The sequence below is a fragment of the Juglans microcarpa x Juglans regia genome, chromosome 2D (assembly GCF_004785595.1).
Source record: "Juglans microcarpa x Juglans regia isolate MS1-56 chromosome 2D, Jm3101_v1.0, whole genome shotgun sequence".
NCBI classification, from domain to species: domain Eukaryota; kingdom Viridiplantae; phylum Streptophyta; class Magnoliopsida; order Fagales; family Juglandaceae; genus Juglans; species Juglans microcarpa x Juglans regia.
In genome coordinates, this window is record NC_054596.1 from 41,856,240 (window position 1) to 41,882,252 (window position 26,013).

The 26,013-nt window shown below is 36.4% G+C and overlaps 4 protein-coding genes across 7 annotated transcripts; 2 read left to right on the top strand and 2 right to left on the bottom strand.

The window, feature by feature from the left end:
* The first annotated feature begins 39 nt into the window (after window positions 1–39).
* LOC121251232 (BRCA1-associated RING domain protein 1) lies at window positions 40–7,170 on the top strand. The gene is given in 14 exon segments (XM_041150596.1): window positions 40–207; window positions 389–442; window positions 567–637; window positions 1,043–1,138; window positions 1,262–1,478; window positions 1,481–1,694; window positions 2,407–2,745; window positions 2,867–2,967; window positions 3,195–3,381; window positions 3,505–3,611; window positions 4,167–4,257; window positions 4,675–4,840; window positions 5,742–5,860; window positions 6,444–7,170. Coding segments are annotated over 14 exon segments (2,205 nt in total). The 5' UTR covers window positions 40–112; the 3' UTR covers window positions 6,792–7,170.
* A 267-nt stretch (window positions 7,171–7,437) lies between these two features.
* LOC121248669 (protein NRT1/ PTR FAMILY 5.2-like) lies at window positions 7,438–11,358 on the bottom strand. 2 transcript variants are annotated; one of them, XM_041147209.1, is made up of 4 exons: window positions 11,223–11,358; window positions 10,353–10,570; window positions 9,120–9,691; window positions 7,438–8,413 (listed from the first exon to the last, which is right to left on the bottom strand). In XM_041147209.1, exons 1-4 carry the CDS (start codon window positions 11,356–11,358, stop codon window positions 7,519–7,521), a joined length of 1,821 nt encoding a protein of 606 aa, XP_041003143.1. In that variant the 3' UTR covers window positions 7,438–7,518. The 2 variants fall into 2 exon arrangements, with proteins under 2 accessions (XP_041003143.1, XP_041003144.1); XM_041147210.1 differs by having other exon boundaries at window positions 11,227–11,349.
* Window positions 11,359–14,697: 3,339 nt separating this feature from the next.
* LOC121250178 (heterogeneous nuclear ribonucleoprotein 1-like) lies at window positions 14,698–18,608 on the bottom strand. Its single transcript, XM_041149171.1, has 2 exons — window positions 18,277–18,608; window positions 14,698–16,020 (listed from the first exon to the last, which is right to left on the bottom strand). The coding sequence occupies exons 1-2, from the start codon at window positions 18,496–18,498 to the stop codon at window positions 14,941–14,943; spliced, it is 1,302 nt and encodes a 433-aa protein (XP_041005105.1). The 5' UTR covers window positions 18,499–18,608; the 3' UTR covers window positions 14,698–14,940.
* A 3,179-nt stretch (window positions 18,609–21,787) lies between these two features.
* On the top strand, window positions 21,788–24,260 carry LOC121250807. 3 transcript variants are annotated; one of them, XM_041150029.1, is made up of 4 exons: window positions 21,788–22,066; window positions 22,620–22,720; window positions 22,840–23,913; window positions 23,987–24,260. In XM_041150029.1, exons 1-4 carry the CDS (start codon window positions 21,974–21,976, stop codon window positions 23,997–23,999), a joined length of 1,281 nt encoding a protein of 426 aa, XP_041005963.1. In that variant the 5' UTR covers window positions 21,788–21,973; the 3' UTR covers window positions 24,000–24,260. The 3 variants fall into 3 exon arrangements, with proteins under 3 accessions (XP_041005963.1, XP_041005962.1, XP_041005961.1); XM_041150028.1 differs by having other exon boundaries at window positions 22,668–22,720; window positions 22,840–23,905; XM_041150027.1 differs by having other exon boundaries at window positions 21,790–22,066; window positions 22,840–23,905.
* The last annotated feature ends 1,753 nt before the right edge of the window (window positions 24,261–26,013 follow it).

The window sequence follows — 26,013 nt, forward strand, 5'->3', positions numbered from 1 at the left end:
GCAAGCCCCAGTTAATTAATATATATATAAAGAAAATACGCATTCACTGTACAGCCACAAAAACACTCACAAACACACCTTTCTGGGAGACAAATCTGCGTTTTCAGTGTCAATGGGGGATTCTATTGATAATGGCGGCAGTAGATTTCTGAACCCTTGGTTTCTTCATTTTCAGAAACTGGGTCTCGAGCTCAAATGCCCTCTCTGGTATGTGTTTCTTTATTTTTTTCTTTTGCTTTTTGTGTGTGTTTGGTTTTCGGATGAAAGAAATGACTTTTGATCTGAATCGACGTTTTTTTTCCAATCTAGTGCCCAACCAAACACAGCCTCAATGATTTCTTTCTTTTGTATTTGTAATCTATAATGGGATTTCATGTTGATTTTGCAGCTTAAACTTGCTTGCCAAACCAATGTTACTCTCCTGCAATCACATTTTCTGCAAGTTAGTTTCCTCTTCCTCTTCATCTTGATCTTAATCTGTCTATTTTTTTATTTTTTTTTATTTTTTTACAAATTGTACTTAATTTAAGTTCTGGGTTTGCGTTTTTGAATTGAATTCCATGTAGTTCCTGCATACCCAGCTCAACACAGCTTAAATCAGAGTGCCCTGTCTGTAAAGCTCACTATTTTAACAAAGGTATGTGATAAATCTTGGGGTACCTCTGGTCTTTATTGCTTTCTTCGAACAAAATAATTTGTACTAATACTTAGAAAAAAAAAAGTTTGTACTGATACATTATGGTTGAACAGTACCTCCGGCTCCACTGCCTTTAAGCATACTTTGTAGTTTTTTGGGTGAGAATACCACAAGGGAATTAATATATTCTCCATATAATAAAACCAAGCAGGGGCATGCTAGATCTCTATTTTTTTCCTTTTTCCAATTAGTATCTTTTACTTAAGTAAGAGAACTATTCCTCTTTTTTTTTTGATAAGTAAGAGATAGATATTATTGATATGAATGAAGTAAGAGAACTATTCTTAGCTATTATTTGTCTCTTTGTTGATACAAATGATTTATCTATCTTCTTATGGTTGGCAGACTTAAGGCCTGCGCCTTTCATGGATAATCTAGTAACGATATATAGGGGTTTGGAGGCTACTTTTTGTGCCAATCTGTTTCAGCGTGTGCCTTCAGGTACAACCACTAATTGTACCCTTCTCTGATAGACGTTGTTTTAATGAATTTTGGTTCTTTATGATTCATTTTTGAATTATAGGTTATTTGTTGGCTTATAGCTTTCTATAATTGATCTTGTAGATTCCAGGAGGGTTTTGGAGCAATTCCAGGCTTCCCTTTATACTGGTAATTGTAGTAAGGAACCATCTGACATTGTCCAGAGGGATGAATCATGCAGTGGACGGTTAATCTTTCCATTATTGGCTAATAAGCAAGATCAAGTTCCATTGAATTTGAATAATTCTGTTGAAAATGGGTTTGACATGAATGACAAATTTGAGAAGTACAGTACTCCATAGAGGGTAAAGGTGGTAGGGAAGGAGTCAAATTTAACGATGCATTGAGTACGAATCCACCACCATTGAGTTCACAAATGGAGCCTGAGAGCCTTGGAGAGCAAAAGGTTTTGGAAATAGAAATGAATCAGGTGTCTCAGTCATTACCAGATACCCCTCCTTCGTTTGGTGATACTAAGGGCTCAGATGATGAAAGCTTTTATCGGGGCAGTGTGCATGTATGGTATTAAGAGTTGTAGATTTGATAATGATTTGCATGCATTAGCATCAATTCAGATTATTGTTATATATATATTTTAATAAAAAATGACATTTTTATTTTTCTTTACATAAATTTGTTGATGTAGATTGTTTTACAATTCCTTATTGTTATGTTTTGATAATTTTTTTCTGTGTTTGACTCAGCCTCCACAGTGATAGTTGCAGACAAACAGTGATTCTAGGCATTTATGTTGTAAAATTGATAAAATTGTGAAATGATGAAAATTGATACGCCATCAGTCATAGGGAGAGTGTAATCAGTTCCAACAAATACATATTCACATAGCAATACTTTAGATTTTTCCCCATTATGTTCTGTTGAAGCGTGTTTTGTGCTGCTACAATTTTTAGCTGGTATTGTGGCAAATAGATGCAGCGTGTGATTTTGAATTTAGTATTGGAAAATTTTAATTTTCACCCAAAATGACCACCTATTTTTCAATTTAAACCTCAAGTTACCAAAAGTTTCAATTTGCACCCTAAACCTATCTCTATTTTTCAAGTTGCATCTTTAGTTATGATTTGACCTTTAAGGTGCAAATTGAGGCTTTTAGTAGTTTAGGATGCAAAGTGAAAAACAAGTGGTAGTTTATTGATGTGATGTGAAATTTCCCCTCTTATTTTTTATAGCAGTTATTGAATCCTTACGTGACCTCTTCACATTTTCAGAGTCCAGAAAACTCTTTGATCAATAGAGCATCCAACAAACATTCTGACGGCAGGACTAGGCAGTTGAGGCATGACAGTTCTGCCTCTGAAACCGAAGATGGTTATTTGAGGGATATCAAGAGACAAAAGAAATTAACCTATGAACCACCAGGGTTGAGGATTGAAAGACACGATTGTATTCCACCAGTCTCACATTCTGAGATCCTTATGATACCTAATTCTGAATTGGAACTTGAATCTAGGGTGCCTCCTGTTGCTGCACAGCAGCCTTTAGTTTTGGATGCCTCATATATGAGTAATAGCATTTGTGCATTTTGCCAGTCCCCTGCAATCTCCAAGGTAAAATTTACTTATTTCTTGTTGCTTTTGTTGCTAGAAAATGCATTGGAAGTCAATATGTTTCGTATTTCATAAATAATTTTGGTGCTAATTTACTTGTTTTCTCACTAAATTTATCCAGAATACTGGTCCAATTTTGCATTATGCTAATGGGAAAATGGTAGTAGGAGATGAGGCAAGCCTTTCAAATGTCATACATGTCCACAGGCTGTGCGTTGATTGGTATGTCATCTTAGCATGAAGGATTTCCACTTGATTTTGATGATATTACGTCTCTTGTATATTTTGCCCTACTTTGGTCAAAATATAGGAAAAGGGCCAATCCTGGTTTAACTTAAGTCTCTTTTAGTCCAAACTCTTATTGTCAATAACATGCACTGATTCTTTTTTAGCCTTTTCTTGTCATTGGTTTTCTATTAGACAAATTGATAATAATTTTCAAAATGCAGGGCACCGCAGGTGTATTTTGTTAATGAAACTGTTAAGAATCTGAAGGCAGAAGTGGCAAGAGGTTCAAAGATCAAGTGCAGCAAATGTGGACGAAAGGGAGCAGCCCTGGGCTGCTATGATAAATCCTGTCGGAAAAGCTATCATGTTCCCTGTGCAGTGGAAATGCCAGATTGTCGCTGGGATCATGTAAGTGCAATATGTCTTTCCATTCAGTATCATGATTATATAATTTATTGCCTGTGGCATTGATCTTTCAATGTAATGTGTTAAGCTTTAACTATTAATGGGTTTTTATTTTGTTTCTTGCAGGAAAACTTTCTCATGCTCTGTCCTGCTCATACTTCAATCAAATTTCCAAATGAGAAATCTCAATCTGGAAAGCATGTTTTTAAGGATAATCTGGTGCCAAATCAGAGGTACAACTCCATTTTCTTAGGTTTTTTAATGCTTTAATAATTAACTGAATCACTTTTCAATGTTTCAAAGTGATAAATAGTGTATAACTATGTTGAAAGTATCATCTAATTCTCCAACTGTTACAATACTAATACGACGAGTCCTAAACTGTTGCAAATCTATTGCTTAAAGAGAAATAGAAAGAAGAAAATCTATTGCTTAAAACTGTTGCAAATGGTTTCTTGCAGCAAGGTCTTGTTTATCTGTTCAGACCTGTCGTGTTCCATGAAGCTAATCATGTTGCTGATCTTCTTGCCAAAAGAAGGTTCAAAAGGGTTTCAAAAGAATACATTGGGATGGATCAAATACCTAGATTTATTTTTTTAAGTGTCTTTCTTTGGAAACAGCTGGCCTCCCATGTATCATATGCAAATTATTTTTCTTGTTTGGGGTGGATGGATGTAGAGTGTTGTTTTTTTCACTGTATGGTTTCAGAGAATTTTATGCACTCACCATGATATATATCATCTATTGATATATGATTTATTTCCCATTTTCTGCTGTACTGCATGTAGAGTCCCTCCGCAGCCTATACTTTGGGTAGCTCCTAGGGATGGAGCCAAAGAATGGGTTATATGTGGATCTGCTCTATCTACTGAAGAGAAGGTTAGTTCAAACTGGTTTTTGTCTTTTTAATCACTCCCTTGAGTCATTGTTGTGATTTGGTGGAAATTGAAATATTTTCTTTTTCTGCGATACTTCAAAATGCCGAGATTGTGTGTTGCAAGAATCTCCTTGCTTGCATGGACCTTATTGTTGATTAATCTGTTTTTGCTGAAGGCATTTTGAAAAAATATCATTACATTTATAAGATGATTTTTGTCACTTGATTTCTTTGAGCTTTTCAGATAAGCACACGAGAAAAAAAAATAGGAATTGTTAAACTGAAGCACCTTGACTCTGAAGATTTATGGCAAAGCAAATTCTTTACTTGATTTTAGCATATGCTTTTTGATTATTTAGTTTGGGAGTAATCAAGTGATTAGCTTTTTCACCTCTTCTTTCTAAATAATTTCACTTCAGGTTCTTGTGCTCAAGTTTGCAAGCATGTGTGGTGCAACTGTCACCAAGTATTGGAAACCAAATGTCACACACGTGATTGCGGCCACAGATGCACAGGGTGCATGTACCAGGACGCTTAAAGTTCTCATGGCCATTTTGAATGGGAGATGGATCCTTAAAATTGGCTGTAAGTTGTCCTTAACATTGTTTTTTGTTGTGCTGATTACTTTAGCTCTTTGACATTCTTGTATAAGACCAGTCGCAGGTCCAGAAACTCATCTTTGGGGGCCAAACTATTATAATAAGTAGTTTTTAAGATATAATCAATATTTTCAGTAAGTTTTTATTAACTGAAGGATATATGATACGCATTAGTGATAATTTAAAACTTAGTATATTTAGGCCTTATTTGTTTTCACAAATGAGATAGGATGAGATGAGTTGAGATTAAAGTTAAAAAGTTGAATAAAATATTGTTAGAATATATTTTTTTAATATTATTTTTGTTTTGAGATTTGAAAAAATTGAATTGTTTATTTTATTTTGTGTGGGAATTTGAAAAAGTTGTAATGATTAGATGAGTTGAGATGAACTGTGAAAACAAACGAGGCTTTAGTGTTTTCTTTCCAAGTTGTGGATATGGAGGAGAGAACACAAATAAAAGAAAGAATAAAATGTTGAACGAAATTCAAAAGAAAATAGAGAAAAGCCTCATAGAAAAAAGAAAGTGGAAGAGAAAATTAGAAATTTAAAGGGGACTGGAGTGAATAGGAAAATGCTACATGCCAGGGGTTCTTTCTATAAAGGAAAATCTATTTTTTTGGATTTTTAAAAATTTTAAGGGCCAAACTAATAGGTTTTCAAAAAAATTAAAGTATTTTACAAAATCTAGGGCTAAATTTTGAATTTTAGCAGAAACTTAATCCTATAGAATTTTTTAAAGGGTTAATTTAGATTTTTTGAGAGTTAAAAGGATTATTTATATATGCCTATATTGGTGTTTCTCACCCTTAATCTTGTTTCTCTAAGTTTCCTTTTATTGGTTTAAACTTTTAAGTACTGATGTAACTTGAATGCTGGCTTTGCAGGGGTAAAGGCTTGTATGGAAGCAATGCACCCTGTGGATGAAGAACCTTATGAAGTTGACCTTGACAACCATGGGAGTTGCAATGGCCCCAAAAATGGCAGGCTTATGGGCTTGGATAATGTAAGTCCAATTCTCTGATAAATAAATGCATGGCAGACATGAACGATGGGAATAGATGGATTATGTATGCTCCAACTTTTATGAGCATCTTAGTTCAACCGGACTTGTCTTGAAGAAAATTAACAGACCATTATCTCATGATAAGTCACGAGAAAAGAGGTGGCCATCTTGTTGAGTCCTGGCTATTTGTTCTCAATATGGGAATTTCCCTGAAATATTTTGGCTGAATGTAATGGGCCATAGAAGGCTGGTAAACTATCTTGGTGTCATATCAAACCTGCTTTCAGGTGGGATGGGGTGATTTATGCAGGACTTCGCATTTTTTTTTTTTTTTTTTTTAATAGAAGGGGTTGGGGGGTTTTGAATCCAGGTTTTCCATTTGGAGAACCTGGTCATATGCCATCAGGCCATCGGGCTCTTGGCACAGGACTTCACATGTTCAGTTATCCTACTGCAATTTGGTCTGGAGAAATAATTGTGCAAATTTCATTCCCTGCTAACATATTCTTGATATTTGTTTTGTACCATGTTACTTCAGTTTCCCATCAGGTTGAAATAATCGATTTGCTTATTTATTTTCCAGGCACCAAAGCTCTTTAATGGGTTGAAGTTCTATTTTGTTGGTGATTTTGTGCCTGGATACAAGGAAGATCTGCAAAATTTGGTTACAACTGCGGGAGGTACTGTTTTGAAAAGTAAAGAAGAAGTGGTGGCACAAAGATGTGATGATCAGGTTGTTCTGTCAAGGATACGAGTTGTTTACAACCTTGATTCCCCACAAGGATGCAAGGTGGGAGAGGAAGTTGATATTCTTTGGAAGAGGTTGACTGAGGCACAGGATGTGGCTGCTGACATGGGATGCCAAGTCATCGGTCATACTTGGCTTTTGGAATCAATTGCTGCATGCAAGTTGCAGCCTCTTGTCAACTGAGAAAGCATTTGTGATCAGATATGTTCTTGTTACCATTAGTTGGGGATCATAATATGTTTATCATGCATGCTTAAAGCCCTCATCATGTATATGATTAAGCCAAGCTATAAAATTAGATAGAGTCCTGTTTCTTTTTTCCGCTTAGGATCAGTTTCTTTGTGTAGGTTGCAGCCTTTCTTTAGCTGATAAAGCTTTTGTGATGCAGATATTTAAAGTTTCTGCATTGTAGTTAGCTGCGGATGTCATAATGTTTGTAATAGATTCGTTTCCTATCATTTCTTTTGATAAAAAAAAAAAAAAAGATTCTTTTGATCTGATTTTATTTTTGATTTACATGAGATGTTAAGGTTGTAATGAATTCGACCTATTTGTTCTGGCATTTGATCCTAATTTGTTTCCATTCATTGTCATTGTCAACGGCAATGTTGTGTACGTGTATGGCCACTTCTTGATTTTTAAGAGATGACATGGAGGATGGAACATGTCACCATTTACATGATGGTTATACATGTAACCTTATTTTCGTGATGGCTATGCATGAAAAAAGGGAAAAGTAATTGTTGTCCCAAGTCTATATAATATATATATATATATATATATATATGTATGTATGTATGTATGTATGTGTAGAAGTCACTAGCTAGCCTTGCGGGTAAAACTTCTGTAAGGTACCCTTGTAATGGATTGTATTTAATTGTGAAAAGCAAGCAATATACAAACACTTTTATCAGCTTATTCCTTTCTTCAAGACTTCATTATCTTGAGATGAAGCTTTGCTCGGTACTGAAGCTTCCATTGCCAAGCCCCTCTCGGATTCTGTCACGTCATTATTATAAACAAACAACCTTGCGACGAGCAGAAAAAAGAAGAGGTTGAGAAAGCTCAGGATTGCCAGGAAACCATAATAGTAGTCTAAATGAGAGACATTTATATTGTCCAAAATCCAACCCTTGTGGCCATTTCTCTTTGTGATATCAGAAACTGTTGTTAAAAGAAAACTACTGAGAAAGTGTCCAATCCCCAAGCTGCTAGTGAAATATGAGGTACCTAGGCTTTTCATGCCTTCTGGAGCTTGATCATAGAAAAACTCCAACTTTGCAACTTCCACAAAGGCATCAGCAACCCCTGTCAATGCATACTGAGGGAGGAGAATGAAAATAGTAAGGGGAACTGTATCATGTTTGTCAAACATGTGATTTTCTCTTGCAACACTGAGTCTCTTTCTCTCAGCCAAGCAAGCTGTGACCATGATAATGACATGCAACACAAGGCCAATCCCTAGTCTCTGCAGCAATGTAATTCCTCTAGGGTTCTTCGTGTAGCGCCTTACTGTTGGGACAAAGTAGCGGTCATAGATTGGAATGCTGAGCAGCATGAAGATGGTTACAAAAGCTGTGAGGCATGCTGGTGGGATTTTGAAATTAGGACCAACGCTCCTGTCCAGGGTGGTGCCTTGTTTGATGAAAAGTGTACCTACTTGGGCTATTACGGCGCTTGGTACGAAAGTCGCAATCAAAATAGGAATCATTTTCACCATTTGCTTGGTTTCTTCTACTTGGGTCACTGGGCATAGCAGCCATGGTGAGCTTGACCCTTTCTTTACTGCTGCTTTGTCAAGGAATCTGCAGGCAATGCAATGCGACTGAGGTGGCCGGAAATGGAGGAGAACCACAAAGGTTGCTTGCAAGTAGTTTAGTTCTCTTTGCATTGTTGTTCGTACGTTTGTTTAACATGGGAACTACTTTGGTCAATCCAATTCTTGAAAATACACAAGTTTCTACTTCATTAACATTTTTTTATGATAGGTTAAATATTTCTTATATTTTATCCCAAACATTAAGGTGTCGTTTGAATTTGAAGATGAGTTGAGATGTGTTGTGAATAGTAGTGAGATGAGTTGTGAATAGTAGTGAGATTTGTGAGTTAAAGTTGATGAATAGTAGTGAGATGAGTTGAGATGTGTTGAGATGGGTCGCGAATACAAACCGGGCCTAAGCTAAAAATGATGAAGGCTTTCTCCTAAAATGCTATCATTTTTCAATATTCTTTCCTGGTAATTGGCTGTTTGCCGTTCTGAAGAAACTAAAATTGGGAACAAAAAATTAGCCTCGTTTGTTTTCGCAGATGAGTTGAAGTTAAAAGTTGAATAAAATATTGTTAGAATATATTTTTTAATATTATTTTTGCTTTGAAATTTGAAAAAATTGAATTGTTTATTTTATTTTGTATGAAAATTTAGAAAAATTGTAATAATTAGATGAAATGAGAGGAATTGTGAAAATAAACGAGGCAGTATAAAAGTGATATGGTGACGTATAGAGAATTAACCTTAAGAGAGGGGTGTACTCAATTCTGAATTTCCCATTTTTGGAGTAATCTTCCAAGCTCAGCTCATGAAGCTCTTTTGGGTCATTGGGGACAGGAACCTGCCATTTCCTTATTGCAGCCACAAGAGCTTTGACTATTTTAGTTGTAGGACTCTCTGAAGGAACTTTGTGCCTATAAAATGGAGTGCCTACCAAGAAAACCAAAACTGAAACCAAGAGCCCAATTGTTGGGAGGCCATAACCAAGGCTCCACCCCACATTGTCTTGTATGTATATCAGAAAAGTGTTGGAGAAGAGAGTGCCAAAGAAAATGCTAAACATCCACCAATTAAAGAAGGAGAGCTTTTGAGTCCTTTCCTTGGTATCAAAGTCATCAAACTGATCTGCCCCCATGGTTGAAATGTTGGGTTTGGTTCCACCTGTCCCAACAGCTATTATATACAAGGCACAATAGAAAATACCCACTTGCAAAGATGACGCCGTTTTAGTGCAATCTTCTTCTTTAACACCATGGCCACAAGATGGTGGTCTTAATGCTGGCACTGAGACTGCTAGGGTTAAGAGGAACATTCCCTATATATTTACCATTACAGGAATTATTAATTATATCACTAATTTATATCACATAATTAAATAATAGATTAATTTTTTTTTCTAATGTTTTAGAATTAGTACTTCCTAATTAATTATCTTGTTTTTCCTAGCTACTATATATATGTGTAGAAGGGAGAGATCCTGGGAAGAAAAGGACCATATATATACTTGACATGCAATATCCTACTTTTAAAAATTAAAATTTACTGGTAAATCGATACCGCAAGTTTATATATATAATGACAGGTACGAGATGCATGATCTCGATGTGCTTATCACAATTAAGTCAGCTTGTTAAACTTTAATCAAACAGATCATAATCAGAATTCTTGTGGTTCTTCTTCCTTTGAACCATAACCAGATAATCAGATCAGGTACGTGTTCGATTATGCATGGTTGATGGCATATATATATATATATATATATATGAACAAGTGCCAAGAAAATCTTAGCATGATCTGCTTTTGAATTTAATGTGTCTCATCTACTCCTCCATATATTAAATTCACAACAAAAAAAAGGGACATTAATTAATTGGAAAAAATATATATATATATATATATATCTATATGTGTGTGTGTGTGTGTGTGGATATAATAGAGAGTGTACTTAATTTATTAATATAATAATAAATAATTACCACGAGATAAATTGCTGAAGCAATGACGAAAGTCCAGTATCGGCCAAGAAAAGTATCTGCGATGTATGCACCTAAAATGGGTGTCATCCATACAGTACCAACCCAGTTGGTGACATTGTTTGAAGATTTTACAGTGCCTTCATGGAGCTCTTTTGTCAAATATAGCACTAGGTTTGATGCTATCCCATAATATGCCATCCTCTCAAAGACTTCATATCCTACAAACAAAAACATATATATATGCATGTATATCCCATTAGGGAACAAAGAAGCTGAAGAAAGAAGGTTAGAACTCATGATGTGAAAACATCGAACACTTTATATATAGATGAATTAAGCAGTACTGGAGGAGATTTATGCAGATGATCAGTTATTCGAAGTGAAAACAGGATGGAAGTAGTCAGAAAGACTTCATATGATTAACATGAGCATGGTTCGTTAATATATATAGCATCTCAGATCATGTTTTCCAAGCAAACTAATCTGTGCTTGGTTGCGATGTTATATATATATATATATATCATATATGATCGTTGGTGTCTCAAAGGTTTGGCCAGGATTAACAGAAGCTCTGATATTCTAGTTCCTTCCTTCCTTCCTTCCTCCCCTTCTTCTTCCTCTTAACACATATATACGTACATGAAAGATAGAGTTACCATATCCAAATATTCACGTTCATTCAACCACGTACTGTCCGGGAGTTTGGCCTAGCTAGCTGGTTTAATATAATATATTATATACAAAAGTAGTACTACTGAGATGGAAAGGCTATATATTGATGAAGACTCGCTCAACCGAAGGGTTAAAAGGCATGCAGTAGTACTACTAGTACTATTACTGATAAAGAAACGTAGGCAATTAGATGATTACCTACAATGAAGGAACAAGCTTTCCATCCTCCACTCTTTGATCTTAAAACAGGTCTACCTTTGAGATCTACAGTCCCATCTTGTGTGTAATCGTCTCTTCCATCTGCAAAGCCTTTCTCTTCTACCGTTGCCATCATTAGTGTCTTGTTTGAGATCATGTGAGTTTAAAGCTGGCTTTTTATAAAGTTTTGGTAGCAAGGTCTCTTCCTTTATAATTACCATGCACCTCCAAAACAATAGATTTTTCCATTTGCTTTCCTCATCATCTCTCTTCCCTTTTCTATTTTTGTTCCTTTTTTTTTTTTTGGAAATTATAATAATTTTTAATTTTCCTACAGATATGGTACTATAGGAATTATCAAGTGTGTATATATAGCCAAGTAGTATACATCTATATCTACCTCTCTTGTTTTGTTCTGCACTTTTATTTTTTGCGATGATATTTGCCTCGGAAATATCGAACAAGTTATGATCAATAGTTAGAAGGACCTCGATCGTCATGCCCGAAGAGATGATCATGATGAGCTAGAAAGTTTTATATTTAATGGGTTAATTTTCAACTAAATCAAGTATTTGAAAATGAAAAAAAAAAAGTACTTGAAAATGAAAATTTTTTTCATCAGCTACTATTCACTATTCTGCACCTCGCATCCCGACCCACACCTTATGAAAAACACCCTCTCATTCTATGAAAAAAAAAGTTATAAATGTGAGGTGTGAAAGTGAATAATAGTTGATGCATAGAATTCATATTTGAAATTAATTCTGCACGTAAGCGATAAGTCTTTCTGAATCACATGCTTTTTATTTCTTTTATTTATCTTTAATTTTTTTCAGAATCACATGTTGCATATTTGCCATCATGTATTGTGTATTGTATTTGATTTTCATAGGCCCCATAAGTAATACTATATATTAGAAGCTGAAAATCCTGAGCTGACGTTAGTATTAGTACATGTTCACATGGTATGAAAAATGGCATGCATCTTAATTAGATGATGGGCATTAAATATTATAGAAATGAAATAAAATATATATGTTGGTTGGGGAAATAGGGGACATGATGGGTGCCTCTTAGATGATTTTCATGTGGTTCCATATATATAATGATGGATAGGAAATTCCAACATATGGAATCATTGATTAAATTTCAATTCCAAGAGTGACTGATCCTATGCAATTTTAAATCTTCCTCCTGTTTAAGGTATATATATGCACAAAGCTTATGGAGTACACGTAGTCACATTTGAAGCTCTATTTGTGGACTTTATTTTCGTACGAAGAAATGTTTTAACCACAAAAAGATTTCATAAAAGCAAATTCACAAACGACGTGACTTAATATGAGATGTTAAATTGTAAAGTTATTTTTATTGTAAAGTAAATCTAACGTATCATATAAAGGCATATTAGTTTATAGGTTTAATTTTGTAGAATCTTTTTGTAGCTGTAACACTTATCTTTTGTATAACCTCACTAACAACAGCTCATTTCGTAAATTTTAAAGTGAATGTATATTTTTTTTGGAAAGCACCATGATATATTAAAGTATTTGAACATCCTTTTAACTTCCTTATATATAGAAAAACCTTAAAAGTAATTATTTGGTAGATCATTTTTCCTTCTAAACCCAAGTTATAGAAATTTCATATACAAATTCTAGAAAATCAAGCTAGTCTACTCGTGTGCTTTTCTTGAAAACTAAAATCTTCAAGAGGCAAAGAAGATCAGTACTAATTATAAAGACAGTAGTACTAAGCAAGAACCTGATAGAGACAAGGCTTGTAAATGAAGACAATAAGCAATACAGACATTTCATCTTGTTAGATCCGCCCCCAAGGAACCAATAAGAAAGAAAGAAAGCTCTAATGGGTCCGAAAATTTTGAAACTCCTGCATTATTTGACATGTCAAGGCTGATGAACATCTATATATGCAGACCACATATGTATCTAGTTTTGTATTATGTTAAGGATGATTATTAGCCAATCAAAGAAACACACATATCATTGACCCCACGAAAATGGGCTTTCGATGGTGATCGAAGTAGATAGATGCAGTGCACCAATTAGCTCCCTCGAATGCTAACCCACACGTATCACTTTGGCAATGCCTTGTTGATAAGGAAAACTCATGAGGGGTTGTGAAGAGGAGGAAGAAGCACAATTGGTCAATGGCCTTAATAGTGAAGACTTGAGATTTTTCTACAAACAGTTAACTTTTCGTGTCAAAGTGGCTTCAGCTTTGAATGTAACCTTGGCTTCTTTTGCGATGAGAACTTGAGATATTCTAGTAGGAGTGGCATTTTGGCAACCTCTTTTGAACCTGGGTTTTGGAGATCCTTAATCTGACTTTGTCGAGAGTGCAAGTGGGATATTGACAAAGATATTTGATGGGAGTTCAAAATATTAGACACTATTGTCTCTAGTGAAGATGGATATATGGTTCAATTTCAACTACTCCACAGGCTGTCCAAAAATTCTCCGATCAAACCCATTTGAATTTGGCCGAAGAGCTTATAGCTTAAGTTCGTAGACTTGTCATTGAATAAAAAGACAAACCACAAAACAAAAATAGAAGATTGTAAAACAGCACTCACATCAGCACGGCCCAATATAAATTCTCGAGTATTGATCAGCACTCGTATCAACACAATTTAGATCGTTAGATATGGTATCAGACCTAGTAATTTCAGAGAAGTTTGTAACACCCAGTTTCACATTGGAAAAAAAGAAAAGCTCACATAGAATGAGTGAGTTACAAAGGTATTCATGAGTCCCGTATTAGCTACTTACTAGGTGAAACTGGACTTTAATTATGAGTCCCGTGTGGAAACTTCCGAGGGTGCGGTATACGGACCAGAGTTTACTCTATAAGAGTGGGTTCAAAAGGCCCTGCATTGGAGAGGTTCACCGACATAAAAAATATATATAAAAACAAAAAAAAAAAAAAAACAAAAAAAAGAAAGAAAAAAGAAACTGGACTTTAATTATTAGTGATTTTGGGGAACTTCAAATAAACATCTTTCAGGGTTATAACTTAAATGTGACTGGGGCATTCTCTTGGTTGTAACAAACTCAATCACAAAATAACTCGTAAAAAAGGTTCAACGTACATTCTCCTAGTGGACATTCGATAATAAGAAACTATTGGCAATAGAATTGAGAATCATAAAAAGGGGACAAAATGAGCTGTAGAGTCAATTGCTCAATTAACCATATGTAAGAGAGAGGCTGGGGAGTGGCAAGAAAGGCAAGGAACACTTGAGACATTTGACGGTAGTACATAAAAGAACGTATAGATTTTGGCGGGATGGGGGGTGACCGATGGAGGAAATTTTTTAAAAAAACACTAATCTTAATACTTTTTTTGATAGGTACTAATCTTAACACTTTTCAGATTCACAATGAGAAAAAAAAGGCCAACAAAATAGGAACTGCTCATACCCACTACAAGGAAACTTCAAATCTTCCTCATATAAAGGTAAAAGGACAAATATTAATTACTACTACCAAAAACTTCTTGTCACAATAAAACAACAACAGAGGTGCTACTGCCTACTACTAGGGAAATAGAGCAATCAAACCTGAGAATAATAAAGTGATCCAACCCATCCATGTTCTGTGACCATCCTTTTTTCTACAGTGTTACAAGCGGGGAAGTACAAACTCTTTCCATAACTGTTCGTTTGATAGAAAACCAAATCACTGGATCACTAGTGTTAAGCCTGCCTGGACAGAGTTCCACCATAGCCAGCCCCATAACCGCCAGTGGCCTGTGAAGGGTCCGATCTCCATCCTGCATTGGAGTACCCTGAAGTTCCATTTGTGTCACCATAGCCACCACCCATGTAGCCACCACCCATCCCCTGTTGCTCTGCTCCACCAGCACCAACATTGCTACTTGGGGCACTTCCACCACGCCCTCCTGCAGCCCCATACCCACCAGAATAAGGATTATCACTTCCACCATAATTACTGTATCCATAAACTTGATTCCCATACCCAGAAGCCCCACTTGGAGATTGACCCCGTGGGGCAGAAATGAAACCAACATTACCTGGAGAATTCCAAGAAGCTGCAGTTCCATACCCTGCATTCCCACCATAGCCTGAAATGCCATACCCAGGAGAAGGCTGGCCACTCCAAGTATTTTTAAACCCACCAGGCGCCCCACTTCCATAACTAGCATTAGGGGCATTTGGGTTGCCATATGCCCCTGTAGGACCGCCAAATCCAGTGCTTGCACTTCCATAACCACCAACACCATAACTGCCATAACCACCATAACCATAGCCAGGTCCACCATAGCCAGGGTACGGTGGGAAACCACCTGCAGTAGTTTGAGGCTGCATATATCTACTGCCATCTGTCCGACTATCAAATGTATTTGAATTTGCACCAGAGGCAGTATAACCTTGATAGCCCCCACCCCGTGCCCCACCACCAGGATTTGCATCTTTCGGAAGGGCTCGTTTTACCTCAACTGCTTTACCACTCAAGTCATGGAACGTCTTGCGAAGAACTCTATCAACTGCATCCTCAGTTTCAAACGATATGAAACCAAAACCACGAGGCCGTTGAGTATTCTGGTCATACATGATTACCACATCAGTTACTTGTCCATAACTTTCAAAATACTGACGAAACTCATCTTCTGTCAGGTTGGAAGGCAACCCTCCAACAAATATCTTTTTGGTCTTAAAATTTCCTCCCTCTCCAGAGGCTCTGCCAGCATTAAAATTTCCAGTTCTAGAGGAAGTCTGCTGTTCTTCTCTTGATAAAGCCCTTTTTACCTCCACCTGTGTAGCCAAATGAAATTTAAACAACTATAAGACATAATAAACACAATTGAAAGACAAACATAAAAATATTTGTTCGTACACATACAAGGATCGAGGGAAACTAAATACCATGCAAAAAGAATTTATGTTAAAATATGGACAGTTCTTTTGTAAATTAACCAAAACAGAGATTTTATCTCTTTGCAAGGGTATATGAATATCATTCAAAGCCAAGACTATTTGGGATGAGGAGAAGATAGAGTGAAGGCTGGCAAGGTGGAAAAGGTTGTATTTGTCTAAAGGGGGTGGGATTATCTTAATAAAGAGTACCCTCTCAAACCTTCCCACATATTTTTTGTCATTATTTCCTCTCCCAACTAGTGTTGCCTTTCGGATTGAGAAGCTCCAACGAGATTTTCTGTGGAGTGGACTTGGCGACGAGTTTAAGTTTCACTTAGTTGGGTGGGACAAGGTGTGCGCTCCAATGAGGGGTGGTGGGTTAGGGGTTCGCAATTTGAGGGCCTTCTATAAGGCTCTTCTTGGGAAATGGTTGTGGAGATATAATTATGAGAGGGAAGCATTATGGAAGGGGGTGATTGATACTAAGTATGGGAGTATAAGGAGGGGTTGGTGCTCTAATGAAATTAGGGGGGCATATGGAGTGGGGTATGGACGCATATCCAGAAAGGTTGGTGGTCTTTCTCTAGCCACACTAGGCTGTGTATGGGGGATGGCAATAGAATCAATTTTTGGCATGATGTTTGGGTTGGAGATACAGCTCTTAAGGATGCTTATCTCTCTATTTTCAGAATCTTTAACTTGCTATACACCATTGGACCTATTGATATAGTGGTGGATAAGTTGGTGTGGCTGCCTTCCATAAAAGAAAATTTTCTGTATGCTCTTTCTATGAGGCTCTCACTACTCAAGTTAGTAATCACGTTCTTGGGAAGAGCATTTGGCGGAGTAAAGCACCTCCTAAGGCTGCTTTTTTTGTTTGGACAGCATCCCTAGGGAAGATTATGACCATTGACAATCTAAGGAAACATGGGCTTATCCTCATTGGCTGGTGTTGTATGTGCAGAAATAGCGGTGAAACAGTGGATCATTTACTTCTACATTGTGAGTTTGCAGGGGCCATATGGAATTACTTTTTCAGCAAACTGAGATTAGTATGGGTTATACCGGGGAGGGTGGTTGATCTACTAGCTAGTTGGGAGGGATCATGGGGATACCACAGATTGCAGCTGTGTGGAAGATGGATCCCATTTGTCTACTTTGGTGCGTCTGGAATGAAAGAACAGATAGAAATTTCGAGGATCGTGAGCGCTCCTTGGAAGAGTTTTAAGATTTTTTTTTTTTTTTTTCCCTAGAAGACTTTATTTATGTGGGCCATTGCTATAGACTTAAATGGTCTAAACTTCCATGATTTCCTTGTAACCATTTCTAGTTCCTAACTAGGTGTAATCGCATGTATACTTCCTATGTACATGGGCCATGCCTATTTCTATGTCAATAAAATATCTTCTTATAAAAATAAATATGAATAACTAACCAATTATATATATATAATATATAAGCGTATTTTTCTTTGAGAGATGGGCATTTCTGATAGAGAAAAACAATACAAGGAGAAGGTGCTAGTAATATTCATTGCAGTGACCACAAATTCACAAACTCAAGGAAGTGCAAAAAGTTCTCCCCTCAAACCATGGAAACGGAATATTCTATTAGCCTTTAATGGAGTCACTTAACAATGGGGTGATATGCTTTTAGTTTTTTTTTTTATTGCCACAGGAAATATTACGAACGTTTTTTATAGAAAAAAATACGAACTATGGTTTTGTTAAACGAAACACAACTCCGATCAAGCCCCAGAAACCTAAACTCCGTAACAGCCAAGCATCACATACAAATACTGAAAACCATGCGTTATATCCAATAAACAGAGGAAAAAAAAAGCAACTAATATTACATCCTACAAAAACCAATCGAAATTAACATGAAAGCAAATGCTATAGAGCACTATACACCAAAGAGAGAACGAAATAAAGCAGTGAAATCTAAGCAGTAACCAGACAAAATCCCAGAAAACCAAAATATTTCAATATAAATTCACAGCCAATTAAAACTAGGACACACCACACCACTCGACTTGAAAAAAACGATAAACAAGCCCCAGAAATTAAAAAGAAAAAATTAGCAGACAAATAAAGGGAAAGAAAGCAAAGAAATCAATGTGAAAGAAGTTGTTCGAGTTGAGAGGCTGCTGACCGTACGGCCATCGATGGTGTGTCCATCCTGGAGTACACTGTCGAGGACGGAAGGGTCGGAGAAGACGACGAAGCCGAAGCCACGAGGGCGGCCGGTGGGCTTGTCGCGCATGATGACGGCCTGGGAGACCTGGCCATACTGGCCGAAGTAGTCTCTCAGAGTGTCCTCGGTCGTGTCCCACGCTATTCCTCCTATGAAAACCTTTCCTTCGTCCGAATCCATCGCTCTCTCTCTCTCTCTCTCTCTCTTCCTCCGACTCAATCGGGGAGGGAAGGGATGGTTAGGGTTTTGATTGAAAACGACGCCGAGTTAGGCATCTGAAAAAATGAAGAAATCTTTTTAGTCCTTTATTATGTTTATAATTTCGGTTGTTCCCAATTATACTTTATACATATAAGATCATTCTTCATTTCTATTTTAAGGTTTTGTTTGAATATTGAGCTGAGTTTTTTATAAATAATAGTGAGTTGAATAGTAGATAAAATTATGTGAGATTCATCTAAACAAGTATTTAAATATTAAGATGAGTTTAATACTTTTTATGAGAAATTGAAAAAAATTGTAAGTTCCATATATAAAGATAGTTGAAAAAGATTGTGAGTCTCGCGTATAAGAAGATTTTGAGTTGTGATGAGTTTAATAATTTGAGAGTTGAGTATTTAGATGTTAAACTTAGTTTAAAATTAGACTGAACTCAACTAAATTCAATTAAATTTGAAAATCAAATGCAGCCTAAATCTAATGTATAATTGGATTTATATAAAATTAATGTTACATATAGTTTTAGAGAATGATATAATCATTTTGAAATAAAAAAATAGAGTAATTTAAAACTACCTGAAATAATCATATAGTTTTACTTACTTAAAACTCAAATCATATTAGAAATTTAATAATATTTTTGATGAAGTAGCACGTATCATTTGATTATAAAATAGATTATAAATAATGTTAAATACACTTTCAAGATATACAACTTTAGTACACCCTTTTAACAAAAAATAGGGACCGTCGTGAAAAAGTTAGATTTTTAGGTAGGATTCAGGTTTTTCCTTTGTTCTTCAAAAAGAGTGTGAAATGTTTGCATATTCTAAAAGTTTGTAAATTATTTCTATAAAATAATTAGAAAATATTAAATGTTTTGAAAAAAATTATAAAAAATTTATTTTTTCACATCTTAATTATTGATATACTGAAAATCATGATATTTGAAATTAATTTAAAAAAAAAACTAACAAAATGAATGTTGTAAGTAAAATTATAAATACATGTAACAATTTCAAAAAAAAAAACTAATAAAATGAATATTGTATGTAAAACAGTAAATAAAATTATAATTACACATATAATATTACTCAAAATAATTACATACGCATTGCTATTGTTTTGACAATAGTCGATTTAGAAATACACAAAACTCTTTTAAAAGTACTGCTTTGCATTCACCCCTTAAATATTAATTCGGGTAATCCATTTTTTTCCTAAAAATAACAAGGTTATCATGGTAAAATGACAAAATACTATTTTTCAATTAAAAAAAGTAAAGAAAATATTATTTAAAAATAATAATTTTCACTTTTTTTTTTTTTTTAATCTAGAAGACTAGAATGCCTATAAACACACCGCTTATCGTGGTCATGTCAATCATAAAAACTTCGAAATACAAATATCTTTTATGTTAATTGTTGTAGCAGACTCATGGCAATCTCGACATATTTGATGTGTCAATAACCATGTTTGTAAGTAGATTTATTTTAAGATTTAAATATCTTTTAATAATTAAAGATTTAAGGAAGAAGTGAAAAATGATTATTAGATAGTCTCAGAGTATGCATGACGGCGATTAGGGGTGCTACCCGCACTATACGGTGTGGGGTAGCCCCCTCCCCGCCCCAAGCTCTGCATGGACCAGGGGTGGGGTTTTCATCACTGCCCCTTACTCCTGCATCCTCCCACCTCCCGCATACTTCAATAATTGATTATAGTCCACTAGATTTAAAAATTATTTTTAAGTTTAAAAGTGATAAAAAAATACATTTTGGACTCAAATTTTAAATTTATATTTGTAAATATAACTATAATTTAAAATTTATGTATTTTTAAATTTACAAGTACATATTTTGTATAAGTTATAGTATAGTAGGGTGACTATTTTATAAATTTTCTTCATAATTCAAGTTTCACACTTAAACAATGCGGGACTCTTGTATTACTTTGGCAATTTATAAAAGGATCACCTACTACACTAATGCTTAGATAAAATATTAAATAAAAGTTTTACTTAATACATATTACGATATTTATATATAGTACAAATAATAAATATTTATAAATATGTATAGTATAAATATATATAATAAAATATATAAGTGCGGGGAGGGAGAAATGCGGGGTTGCCCACCCCACCATGCGGGGGTAGGGAGAACGGGGGCAGGACTCTGCTGCCCACCTTTATCTAGGGCTGTACAACAAATCGAAGAATCGGCCGGGATCGACTCAAATCGGCCCACTGATCTCAGAACAGGCTGAAACCGGTGGAGAACCGGTCGGTGTGCGATAAAAAATTGAGAAAATCGATATCGGCCAGTTTGGCATTGGTTCGAACTTGGTTCGAACCGCTGAACCGGCCGACTAAAGAAATTGATTTTTTTTATATATATTTTGTACTCAAAACGATGCCGTTCTACTTAAGTTAAGTGGAACGGCGTCGTTTTGATCCTATAGTTATGTTTTAAACACAATTGAAACAACATCGTTTAGTATTAAACTAAACTGCGTTATTTTATTCATAACGTATTAAAAAGAAAAAGTTTTGATATCAATTCGTCTTCTTCCTCGCGTCTCAGTTCTCATCATCTCTCTCTCTCTCTCTCTCTCTCTCTGTCTCTCTCCTCTGCAACTCTCTCTCTCTAGTCTTTACTCTCTTAGACGAAGCTCGGTTTGAGAACCAACCGTGAACCGCCATAGAAATGAAGCATCGGCCGGCGTTGGCATTTCTCCTCCCCATCGACCGATTTCGGCCGATTTTCTTTTCCAAAACTTAAGCATCGGTCAGCATCGATTTTGTCCAAAAACTGTGCCGAAAGGGTCAGTTTTCACCCCTACCTTTATCAGTAATATTCTTAACTTAACAGTAAATTTTCAAGATTAATATTGTTTATATAAATATTACGAAATTATTTGACAATCACAAGAAAGTATGCCAAGGTAATTGTAAGTTTTATTTTGTAAAATGCAAGTAAAGAGGAAGAAAAAAAAATATAAATCAATAATTTTATTTTACTGAATTTAACGTCTAGAAAAAAAAAAAAATCCATATTTTACAGGCTGTGAAGTGATCACAATCAGGAATCCTAAGCCTCAACGGTCACTTTCTCCCAATAATAATAAAATAAAAGACAAAAAAAGACAATTCCTAGAAAAAGCTTTGCCTCTCTCACTGGTTTCAAATCCCTAAAGACCGTTTTGTCCCTACCGCCCCTTCGGTTACCAACGGTCACTTCCTTCTTTTTTTCCAATAATAAAATAAAATCACACTCGCCCTACGAGTCTATCCCGATTCCCGATTCCCTACTCCCCTTCCTCTTTCTCTCTGCTTCTTGGAGACAATGAAAACTCAGTAGCCAAAGATCCTTCCCTGCGCGAATATAAAAGCCCGTTTAGCCAATCCTTGGGAGAGGAAGTAGATTTTTTTCAAATGGGTTGCTTTCTTGCTTGTTTTGGTTCCTCTAAAGATGGGAGGAAACGAAGGAAACAGAGCCGGAACAAGGTTCGGCCTCGTGATCACCAAGTAAGTTTTGTTTTTCCAGCTCTGATTACGGTTTCCGTTTACTGTTTTCGTTGAATCTTTTGTGTTTAGTTCCTCAGAATATGCCTGAAAAGAAAGAAACAAGGGCATCCGCATTTTGCAGCTTTTTTGTTCCTTTCATTTCTGTTTCTGTTGTTGCTTTTTTCGTGATAAGGCTCCGATAGTCAAGTTAATAAAGTTAAAAACAGTGGAGTATGTATTGGCCAGTTTTTTGAAGTTTCGATTTTTGGTTTTCTTTCTTATTTCTTAGGTTTTCTAAGCAGCCGAACAGAGCTTCAATTGATAATTGTTTTAATATTCAAGCTTTGGTTCCTGCGTCGTCTAGGCTCTGCCTTAACCCCCTTTTTTTTTTTTTCTTCAAAAAGGACGGGCCATTTATGTTGCTCTTTTGAATCTTAACGCGCAGTTTCTTGACGATTTAAAACCTGGTTTCTTTCTAATTTCCCACGTTATCCCAGCAGCCAAAGGGATCTTTAAGTTGATTGTTGTTTTAGTGAATAAAAGAATTTGAATTAAGTTCTGAAATTTGTTGCAGAGAACTGTAAGTTGCAAACCTGTGCAATCTACTGTTTCTTTGACGCAGGGCGCCTCCCAAAATCCCATCACCACCCCAGTTCCACAAATTCTACAAATCCGGTTGGTTATCAAATTCTACACCTGTTTGGGTTTTACTGCTTTCCAATTGGTTACTATTGGATAAGAAAATATAATTATTTTTTCATTGTTGATATAAATTCTGATGTGTTTGGTCGTAGGGATGAGGTTGAGGAAGAGTTGAGCTTCAGGGCCAGAAAGAAAGTAACATTTGACTCCAAGGTCAAAACCTATGAACATGTTTCATGTGATGATAGTCAGGATTTTTCATTGGAGAGTGAAGGAGGTGGGAAGGAAGGGGAGGAAAATGTAGCAAAATCAAACCAATCTAAGTCCTCTTCGGAAGATAGCTCGATCACGTCAGGCTCAGGATCTTATCCACCAAATTATAGGTACCAAAATTGCAGGGACAGCGATGATGAATACGAAGAACCAGACAATGAGGATGGTGATCTTGATTGTGATTATGACGATGATAACAGTGGAATCGAGGATAACGGTTTATACGGGGATGATGACGATGATAGAATTGTGAAATCAAGGAGAACAATTTCTGCAGCTCATATATTTACCGAGGAGGTTGAAAGTCCTATGCCAATATGTGCTTTGCGAGATGGGGAAGTAAAGCCAATTGGGTCTAACCCATATGCTCGAGATAGGAGTGTTTATGTCCATCCGGTGCTGAACCCAGTAGAAAATCTTACACAATGGAAAGTTGTTAAGGCTAAAGGGGGGCAACCATTGAAACCTCAGAAAGAGAATTTTGTCTCGAATCAAGAATCCTGTGTTCCATTGGGTACGGATCAAAGTTTTGAGGAATTATCATTCAGTTTCAGGTTGAAAACTGATCAATCTAAAAAGTCGAACCAAGAAATAACAGTTGATGCAAGCCTTTCAAACTGGTTGGTTTCATCCGAGACTACTCCTGTCAATAAGACTAACACAAACTGTCTTAATACCATTTCGCCCGAGAAAAGCATGTTACATGGATCAAATTCTTCAAGGTGTCAAGACGATAGACCGATTTTAGGAGCATTAACTGTTGAAGAACTCAAGCAATTTTCTGCTTCTTCTTCACCAAAGAGGTCTCCGAGTCGAAGTCCCGATGAGATGCCCATAATAGGCACAGTTGGGACCTACTGGAGTCACAACACTGTCCCTGCCAAGGATTCTGGTTCTGCCTCTTCCTACAAAGGAATACCAAACACGACCAGCAAGTACAGAGAGGTACATGTGTAAGTAAGGCTTTTGGGGATTTTGTATTAGTTAATGGTGTGGTTCTGATTATATTTATGGATGTGTATGCAGGATAAGAGAGTGAATTGGCACTCTACCCCATTTGAAACGAGATTGGATAGAGCTTTGAAGGGGGGTGTTGCTTGAAGCTTACACTTCTGGTACTCCAGGTGTATTTTAGACAAGCTTGTGATATGGTTTTTTTCTGAGTATTTTAAGTGTTGTGTCTCCGGTCCTGTTTCACACTCCAGCTGCTGCTGCTCTCTTGTTTTGTTTTGTTGTTGTTTGTATGTGTACATTCCATTCACAATATATGTATAAAATAAATATTACATTATCAAGCCTACTTTAACTCGCCTGGCTATTGGGATCTCACCGTCATTGGGAGGAAAGACTCCCAATTTGCTATATTGTGTGGTATAGTGTGGTGTGAGCTGAAAATCATAAGCTTCAGACAATATATTTTTGTAGTAGTAAGATGTTTTTACACTGAATATATGCATTACATTGGTTTACTAAATTGAAATCCTGAAACGAAGTATTTGGTCCATTGCGAGAAAGTAGATCGACATCTTTTTGAGGTTAGTGATGCAAATGCAAATACAAATGGTTATGATACTACAAAAGTTTAGATAGTAGACTTTGGTGATAGATATGCAGGTGTGAGAGCAGCTCTTACTCTGTGGCTTATTCTAGCAACCAGTGTTGTTAGAGTTGTAACTTATCGTCGAATGGCCATTCTCCTTGATGAAGATACTACAAAAGTAATAATAGGTTGTACAGAAGGTTGTAAAAAATGTTGTATGCCTATCATTTTCCAGAATTGGGTTAAGCTTTTCATCCTGTAACTCACCAACAGGACATATCTCCTGTTATAAAACCACATGGTTCCAAGTAACTTTTCTTTGTCTTGCATAGGTAGAGGAGGATTTGGAATGATGAACATTGGCAAATTCTGAACTTTGGAACAAAGACTCTCCTTGATCATACAAGTTAGAAGAACCACATAACATTGATCAAAATAATTTGCTCTTTGTTTTGCATGCTCAGTCAGTTCTGACATTCTGAAGTAAAAATGACATTAAAATGACTCTCCATTTCAAGTGAAGGGCATTGAGTACACCCTCCAACTTCCCCTTGATGGGTTAGGGTTTAAATTCCAACCTGGCCTAGGTTGTTGGGCTTCACTTTGGCAATCCCCTATGAATATTTTGTTAAGTATTAAACCATTTTTAAGTGCTTGAGCGCGAAGTCGTCTCTTCAGCCTTCCGATCTAATAAAAGTTTGAAGGAGACTGGAAACTTGATGTGCAAAGTAAGTTTCTATTAAACTTCCTGTTGATGTTGTGTTTTGCGGGCCTGGGCAACTCCTCGCCCCCGGTTCACAAGCTCAATCCTGCAGAGTCAAAAACGGAGAAGCGACCTTGAGGTCCGTTAATCCTCCAAAACTTGAGTCAGTACTTGAGGAAGTAAGGCTAGAGAGAGAGATAAAGAGAGTATTTTTCACATTACCCCTTTTGTCGTTGGGCTGCCCCTTATTTTTAGTTACCGTTTAGGATTCCCTGTGGCTGGATTTCGTGTTGCGCAGGACATTTTGCCCCACGAGCTGTTTTACCAAGCGGCTTACTCTTTGTTTCCCTACTGAGTGGCGATAACGCCCAGCCTTCTTTGCGCACTATTCTGGTCTTGGGCTGCATTTAATGCCACACACCTTGCGCTCTGGGAGGCATTTAATGCGACATGGCCCCTGCTCTAGGCCGCATTAAATGCGATGTGACCTCTGTTCTGGGCCGCATTAAATGCGACATGGCCTCTGTTCGATGTTCTATCTTTTTGACAACGTCATCCACAGTCCTCCTTTCTTCTCTCCCTCTGAATACCCAGCCCGACCCGGATCCCCTGCCTTGGCGTTGGCTTAGGCCTTGTCTGGGCTTTGGTGACTGGGTTGGGCCCTATGGCTGGCCTAACCCCTGCAACAAGCCCTTTCTGCTTTCTTGGGCCTAAGGTAACGATTTTCTTCCCACCACAGTATCCTACGAATTTTTAGCACACTTGTGGGCTAAAAATTTAAAAATCCCTTCTATCATCCTGGCGTTGATT